Source organism: Pleuronectes platessa, chromosome 6 (assembly GCF_947347685.1).
Source record: "Pleuronectes platessa chromosome 6, fPlePla1.1, whole genome shotgun sequence".
Lineage (NCBI taxonomy): Eukaryota > Metazoa > Chordata > Actinopteri > Pleuronectiformes > Pleuronectidae > Pleuronectes > Pleuronectes platessa.
Genome location: NC_070631.1, coordinates 2,089,433 through 2,098,182, shown reverse-complemented (window position 1 = coordinate 2,098,182; position 8,750 = coordinate 2,089,433). Strand labels below are relative to the sequence as shown.

Here is an 8,750-nt window from a genome sequence, read left to right as displayed (position 1 = left end):
CCTTCTCTATCTTTTATGTTTTTTGTTTTTTTTGGGGTTCGGGGATTTGATTGGAAGATGCAGGTGAACGTTTATGATACAAAATATGTTACAGTATGTACGTCTCGTCTCCCTCGGGTCTCACTCGCTCACGCCTGCTTCGGAGGAAATGCTTCACCTGAACGCTCACTGTGATCGTCTTCAGCTCGTTGTGGACATCGTGCCCCGACACACAAAACACACAATGATACACAATGTCCTCGAGGGGAGTTCATTCCAAAGAGAAATGTTTCACCCTGTTTTTTAGAAAACTTCTGTTCCACTGATTTTTTATCAACAATCGTTTCTTTCATCAGCTTTTTTATCTTTGAGGGAACTTGTTTTTATCCCTGAAATAAATAAACAAAAACTGTTCAGTCAGTGACGTTTAGAATATTTTACAGAAAACACTTTGGTTTCTGAACCAAGCTTCATGTGTTTGTTCCAGGTTTCATTTGATCTGTTAGTTTTGGTTTCACATTGTAATTTATCGACTAAAGAATTTTGTCTGACATCGTATGTCCTGTGGTCATCACCTAGGTGGGCGGAGTCTACCTATACTTGATTCTGATTGGTTTTGCGTCTGTCTACACTAGTTCAAATGCACCAAATGAACGTCCTCGTGGTTTTATCGTTTGAGGTGAAGACTGCAGCTGCTTCCACTGCTTCTTCTTCTCTTGTTTAATTCTGTCTCTACTTCCTGTGATTGGTCCTAAAGTCCAAACTCTCCAACAAAGTGTTTTCACTGCAAACCAACAGAACCAGGTTCAGTTTGATCCAGACCCAGAACTCCTCTTCTGCTCTGAGGAACCGTTCACACCTGATGTTCAGGTTCAGACTGAACTGAAGAGTCTGAAGCTCTGAACCAAACCAGGTGTGAAACTGACCTGAGATCTGCTGAACTGAACTGTAGCTTCTGAAATCTTCCTCATCTAAACAAATGATTTATACATTTTTATGATATATAGATCACCCTCCAATTAAAATCCAGAACTAAACACTGAATACATTTGTATTGATTTGAACTGAATCTTATTGTGTAGAAATTAAACACCAGCGTAAACGGCGACTGAGAGATTGAACTAAATCCAGTGGAACAGAAACTTGAGATTTCAACAGATTTGACTACATTTTCAAATTTGCATTAATCTGTAGTTTTCATAGAGGTAACTTTGCGTTTCATTTGGTCGCCTGTTGGTGGCGTCATATCCCCTTTGTGCTTGTATCAGTGTTTATACCAGAAGAGTCAAAAGTGACTTTTCAGGTCTTTGTGGTCTTTATTCTGAGTAGACGTCAGCGGTCGCTCACGACACTGACACTGTGGTACTGGACTCTGGACTTATTGTTGTGATAGGGCGACCCCTAGTGGTAGAAAACGACACATTACATCTGAACCAACGTGCTGAAAAGGACCAGAGTTCTGTCATCGGGACCAGGTTCAGGTGTTTCATTTCTCTTCTCCACTAAATCTATTGCAGAAGACTCGTTATGTCGTCTCTCACTGAGACGTTCACATAACAAACACTTTTTTTTAGTTGCTTTACATTTTGTTTCCCTGCATTAACGACTTTAGGTTTTCAACACACACATTATTATTATTCATGTTATTATTATTTTTCCTGTTCAGTAGGTGATGCTATTTTCCTGCGTCTTGTAATGTTGCATATTTTGAAAAGTAAAAGGCTTTCGTTCCCGGTCGGGGACTCGACCAGTTCACATAAGATTCATCCACAATTCAAACCTTCTCCCATTTAGAAAACCAGTAAATCCAGTTCTTCTCAGACCAGTTGAGCTCAGTGTCGATGTGTGAACAGCATAGATCAGTTAAACCCAGTTCTGTTTGGATTTACAAACGTTTTTCAGGGTCTTTCACCTCATGGAACCAGTCTGTGATGGAAGTTGAAGAGTTCTCGCTCATGAGCTCCTGAAAACGTGACCTGAAGTGACCTCCATCATTTACACACACTCGAACTCCATTTGACTCCAGAGTCGTCCCTCGTCCTCGTCGAGGACATCGTGACCCGTCGTTGGGGTTGAAACCTACAACGTTTACATTTTAAGCAAAAACAGTCCAATGCAAAAACTTGACGTAGAGACACTTCCTCTGAAACCAGTTTCCCAAAATACCAACGTGGGGTTTGTCCGTCTGCAGTTTGTATCCGATCACAGATGAGTTCAAACCAGCGTCTGACTAAATGATCGTCGGTCGACAGTCTCACAGATTCAGCAACTAAACCAATGTCAGGGACAAATATCCTCAGCTGCCATTTTGTCCCTCCTGTGTGTTCGATGGGGAATGGACCTGATGACCCCGATCAGCTGTGGAACCTCCTGATCGTTGGGTGAACTGTTCTAAGGGTTCGTTGGTGTCATGAGGTCAAGCAGAGTTGTGCGGAGGTCAAGTGCTTGTTGGGGTCACGAGGGGGGGGGGGGGGGGGGGCGACTCTTCAGACCCATGGAGACGTCCTGTCTTGATCTTACCTTGTTTTCCCATCAGATTCCTTTTTCGTGTCATTGTACATTTTGCCTTTTGACAAGAAGTCACTTTGAAGTGAAAGTGACCAGCGGCACTCGAAACCTCCAAATCTCAGCTAGCAGCGCTCCCCCCCCCCCCCCCCCCTCCAGTTCAGGGTCAGTGGGTCAAGGGGATTTCTATTGTTCACGGTGCAGGGGGGGGGGAGACTGGTGGGGCAGGGAGGGAGGGAGGGAGGTAAGGGCGGGTGGAGGTTGCAGGTGAGGTCGGAGGTTATAAGGAGGAGACTTTGACGGTGTCATGGGTGTAGGCGGTGGCGCGGGTGTTGCGCAGGATGCCGGGGATGGGCACCGGCGACAGGGGGGGGCTCTCATCGGGGGTGTTGGAGGGCGGCGTGGGGATGCTGATGATGGCGGCGGTGTAATCTGGATTCCCGCAGTTCAACTTCAGGTTGACGCACTGGGCGTTGAGACTGGAACGACTAGGACAAAGACAAGAAAGACGTAATCAGATTCTGATATGAACTTTATACATTTATATACACTCACTATTCGTCTTTATATACAATCTTTGAACGTCTTTATACGGAGGACAGCTCGTACGTCTGTGGCGGTATGGACGTGGTTTTAAAGTGCAGGGTGTCCAGCTCCTGGACGCTGCCTCGGCTGACGGACACCGTGGAGTTGGCCAGCCGCATGGCGGCTCTCCTCCTGGCCCGCCGCGGACAGCAGCCGGTGGAGTTGTTCTGCGCCCCCTGGTGGCTCGACAGGGAGGTGCTGCGACTGGTCCTGAAGCCGACGGACTCGGTCATACACAACTCGCTGTAGTTGATCTCGTCCGTGAACTCGTGGTTCTGTCGGGACACGGAGGACGTCAGAGGACAAATCACGTAAACACTGACGTCTTTAAAGGAAAGGAAGAAATGTGTGTTTATGTGTGTTGTGTGTTGTGTGTATTGTACGTGCGTGTTCTGTATAGGTATGTGTACATGTATAAATGTGTAGGATGTGACTCACCGTTGTTTTCTCCAGACAGTGCAGCAGATGGTGATGTTGGTGCTCGAACGCCGATTTGTTCTTCACACACAGAGCTGTGCTGTCACCGTCCTACACACACACAAACAAACACAAACACAAACACACACATTTATTAACACTTATTAACAGAGGACATTGGCTGTTTTATTTGGCACAAACCAAACAGTGACTGAACAAACAAGAATAAAATCATTTAGACACACAAAGCACCGGATGTGTTGGGGGGTGGATACCACAGTGTGATTGACAGCTAGTACCGACCAATGGGTGCAGGGGCAGGTGTAGGTGGGCGTGTCCTCGAGTTCATTTTGTAAATGATGAGTTATCATTTAACCCGTCAACAAGTGCCGTTTTCCAGTCTTGTGCAAAATTTGTAAACAACTACGAGTCAGATTGTCCTGATCCCGTTCCTGTTCTCCGTAGGATGAACCATCTGCTGTAAATAACACATATTCGCTTCCTATCATGATCCAGAAATGGACCCAAAGTATCGAGGAACAAACGCAGTGCGATAAGACCTAGAACTAAGAACTAACATTTTTAATAAAAGAAAACATCTTTGACAAACATTTGACTTTTTAGTTTGGTCCATGTCCCATCTGCTAACACGGGGGAGGAGGAGTTTATGACCCAGAATATCGTCCAGCTTTATTTACAGTCATCGACGATCCCCTCATGTTTCCTCTGGCGCCCCCTGTAGGACAGACTCTGCACGTGTTTCCCTCCTGGAGTTTCTTTTGCATCATGACCACAGAGTCGAGAGAATCCAGATTTATTTATATCAGCAGGAAACAGGAGAAAATAAAAACTGGTCCTTTGAAACTTTTCAGATAAAACTTGAGACTTAAACATTAAAAACTTCACTTAGCACGATTTTCTTCAAGAGGCTTAGCAGGAAACGCAATGACACACATTATATTATTTAATATTCAAGTCTCTCTTCTCTGGTTTCAGTCTGATCCCCTCCATCCCTCACACGGCTAATCTCCCATCTGTTTCTTCCTCCCGGTTTCCTCTCGTCTTCATCATCTTTCTCTCTGGTGTGATGTTTCACAGCTGAGAGGCTCCCAGAATAAGAAATCTCAGATTACACAAACACACTCTTCTACTTCCTCCCCTTCCGCTCGTTCTGTTCCTCCGCTCTCCTCCTTTTCTTCATCCTATTATTTTACACTTCCTCTCCTCATCCTCCTCGTCTTCCTCTTTGTCCTCTTTATGCTCTCTGTGAATCCAACAGTCATCCCTTTCTTGTTCAGAGCAGAAGAGGGATTACGACTCAACGATATAGGTTTGTGTGCATTTGTGTGTGTGTGTGTGTGTGTGTGTGTGTGTGTGTGTGTGTGTGTGTGTGTGTGTGTGTCTTCTACCTGAAGCCTAAACCCATTTTACTGATAAAACATTTAAACCTGGTGAATGTTTCATCTTCTGCCTGAAGAAGAAGAAAAACTCGACTGAGTCGTGATGAAGCTAAAAGCTATTTCAGGATGTCACAGTTCTGTGTTTTCACAATAAGAGCCTCCACAGCATTGACAGTGATGTGATGCTCTAGATAGAAACTTCCTGAAGGACTACAGGGACCTCGACCACCTCGGTCCCAGAGAACCTGTGGAACCTCCTCGATGAGCATTACATCCTCCTAACATCCCCTGAACCTGCTAAAGAACCCTAAGAACTTAGTGGTTGATAAGTAGAACCTTCTCAATGATCCCCAGAGTCCAGCAGCAGCTCAGGGAGTCACTTTGAGACAACAGGAAGAAGTGGAGTCCTGCGACCTTTAAACCTTGTGGGACAGATTTTTTGTTGCATCACAAACACTTTTCATCTCTTCTCCTTCTTTCTCTCTCTCTCTTTTATCTCTACATCTCCTCTTTTACTCCTCGTCCGTCTCTGCCTCTTTCGTTTCTCTCTCTCCGTCTCCATCACTGTCTGAGTTAACTGGACTGCAATCCTGCTGCTGAAGTGAAGAACTATCGATTATCACTGTGTGTGTTGTGTGTGTGTGTGTGTCTGTCTGTGTTAGTGTGTATGTGTGTGTGTGTTTGTGTCTCACCCCGATCCCTCTGTCTTCTTTATACTGGAGGAAGGCGTTGGTTGTTCCTTTCTTTGCCATGCGGATCCGAGCCATGCGCACTTTCTGTCAAACAGAAACACAAAGGAAAACAGCACCGTCAGCACATCACACACATACACACACACACGCACACACACACACACACACACACAAAAACACACACCAACACACACACACACACACACACAAACAGGCAGTGCTTGTTGACTATAAACTAGGTAACCTGCAGAGATCAGGTTTAGATGTTAGAAAGGTTAATTCCCTCATTTTTCACTGATGACCTCACACTCACATGTGGATTATTGACATGTCAGCATTATTGTTAATGGAACATGAACCGTGTTCGTGTAAAGTTAATTAATCTGCGATAATCAAATCAATATGGAGCTACCTCTTCACCTCAAACCTCTGATGGTTCAGTGACTGTGACCCTGGAGAATGTTTCCTCTTTTACTCCCACTTGAAATGTCTACAGCTGTTTTCAGACCTGCTCTGGAGTCCAGACACTCTACTGAAATGTTCTGGAGGTTCTGAACAAGAGAACAAACATCTGAGTGTGTTGCTCTCGACATTTTCTGGAACCTTTCCCTGGTGTTGCGCCTGCAGAGGGCGCTGCTGCTCGGTAGCAGTTAGGTAGCGCTGCTTTGAGTCAGTGTTTGTGGACAAGGTGTCAGACCTGCTGAGCCCTCATCTTGTCCGCTCTCTGGTTCTGGTGGTAGATTCGACTGAAGTTGGAGACGATGACGGGGACGGGAAGAGCGATCACCAGGACGCCGCTCAGGGAGCAGATGGACCCGAAGATCTTCCCTGCGATGGTGTTGGGAACCATGTCACCGTATCTACAGGAGGAACACACAACACACAAACACACAACATCGGTCAACCGCACTGCCGGAACATCCTAAAACACTTCCTCTCCTGTAGAGGGATAGATAGATAGATAGATAGATAGATAGATAGATAGATAGATAGATAGATAGGTAGGTAGGTAGGTAGATAGATGGATGGATAGATAGATATAAAGATAGATGGATAGATAGATATAAAGATAGATAGGTAGATTGATAGATTGATAGATAGATAGATAGATAGGTAGATAGATAGATAGATAGATAGATAGATAGATAGATAGATAGATAGATAGATAGATAGATATAAAGATAGATAGATAGGTAGATAGGTAGATAGGTAGGTAGATAGGTAGATAGGTAGATAGGTAGATAGATAGATAGATAGATAGATAGATAGGTAGATAGATAGATATAAAGATAGATAGATAGATAGATAGATAGATAGATAGATAGATAGATAGATAGATAGATAGATAGGTAGATAGGTAGATAGATAGATAGATAGATAGATAGATAGATAGATAGATAGGTAGATAGGTAGATAGATAGATAGAATGCTGACTTCTCCTCATACGATCTAACAGTCTTCCATCTAAAGGAATGCACACACACACACACACACACACACACACACACACACACACACACACACACACACACACAGGTTGCTGGTTGCAGCCTTCACCTTTCATTGTACCGAGCCATAAATCACAGGAGCAGAGACGAGGAAGAGGAAGAGGAGATTAGAGTCTGGGCAGGAGGCCGGGACACAGAGACACAGCGAGGAAGAACAAACTCTTCACGGCTGCTCAGACTCTCAGTTTCTCTGTGGAACCACTGAGCTGTTTGATTCTCAGAGGTTCACGTGTGTCTCGTGTGACGGCTGCAGGACGTTTGAGTTCCGAGCTCCCGTCTGCGGCAGGAGAACCTGAACCGGATCAGACCAGATTAATACGTTTCTCTGCTGCATCACCGAGCTCTGGCACAAACTCAACACTTCCTGGGTCTGATAACAGGAACTACATTTTAATAAACTCACTGAGCCAAAGAAAATGTTATTATCACCCCCAGGAACATAAATCAAACACAAATCAAGGTGCAGGGCGACACACACACACCGAGACACCTTTCTACTCACACACCACAACACCGTGACTTCCCTAAAACTTACTTTAACCTGATTATTAAACGTTATTTTACTCTATTGATTCTTAAATTTCAGTTTGTTCTTTCTGTGAATCGTTCTGTAACAGCTGTTTTGAAAGGTACCATCAAATCACCATATACTGTCAATTACATTCTTATTCACTGATAGTTGTTCAAGTTTCATGTTTCTGTTCACAATGGTTTTAATTAGTTATTTGATGATGTAAAAACAGGCTGAGAGGTCATGATTGACAGCTGAGACTTGTGACTGCTCGATGTTTATTTAGTCCTAAGATCCGAACACGTTAAACCACAGGGCTAAACCTCTTATCACCCTGAACTCTGAAGATATTCAGACTCAAGTTGCAGGAAGACAATTAATTCAAAGAAAGAAATGTAAATATAAAGAGGAAGTGAGGTCATGGAGGGTTCGTAACACAAATACAAATATAACCCTCCACGGCAGAAGTATCCCCAACAACACAATGAACTTCATTTAAAATGAAGGAAAGGCATAATGTTTATGAATGCACTTGACATTTAAAAGTGAACTTTTATTTTTAGAGAAAAGGTAGAAGCTTCAAATGAGGAGATTCAGAATAAAACGTGTGACGCTTCCGGCTTTGAAATTACCTTCTGGGTCTTTTTGTAAATTACGTCACAGATGTGAGCGTTAACGCAGCCGACCAGGTCGTGGCCTCACTTCCTGAAGGACTGAGACAGAATCCACTGCAGCAGCAGCAGGAGCACGAGCTGCAGCTCATTACCTGATATCTGATCAGCTGAGAGAGGCCCAGGTGATTTACACGTCTGAATACAGAGAGTTTCATTTCCTCGTATGGAAAAATGAAGCATTTTAATCAGAAGGAAAACAAATCACACAGACGTCCTCGTTTGTCAGTAAAGCAGAGAAGTGAAGGACCGACTCACAGGGACTGGACAGAAACCAAAATATAGAAGTTGGATTTAATTCATTAATTATATGCATAAATTCTTCCCGGCTGCAGTTGGCCTTATCAACAAGGCCCGGGACCCCCACCTGACTCTGACTGTTATTCCCCCCCCACACCTCAAGCATGTGTTAAATTAACACATTATATTATATTATATTATACTGCATTACATTGCATATTGCAATCTGACACTGTTCACTG

General features: G+C 44.0%; 1 protein-coding gene across 1 annotated transcript in view; it reads right to left on the bottom strand.

Moving 5' to 3' along the window:
* Nucleotides 1-2,764: 2,764 nt before the first annotated feature.
* kcnd1 (potassium voltage-gated channel, Shal-related subfamily, member 1) overlaps nucleotides 2,765-8,750 on the bottom strand; it is a 28,567-nt gene continuing 22,581 nt past the window's right edge. Inside the window, exons 4-8 of the mRNA XM_053424874.1 lie at nucleotides 6,276-6,438; nucleotides 5,579-5,662; nucleotides 3,508-3,597; nucleotides 3,094-3,344; nucleotides 2,765-2,972 (exon numbers count right to left, since the gene is read on the bottom strand). Of these exons, the coding sequence (XP_053280849.1) occupies nucleotides 2,765-2,972; nucleotides 3,094-3,344; nucleotides 3,508-3,597; nucleotides 5,579-5,662; nucleotides 6,276-6,438 (796 nt within the window). The remainder of the gene's footprint in view (nucleotides 2,973-3,093; nucleotides 3,345-3,507; nucleotides 3,598-5,578; nucleotides 5,663-6,275; nucleotides 6,439-8,750) is intronic.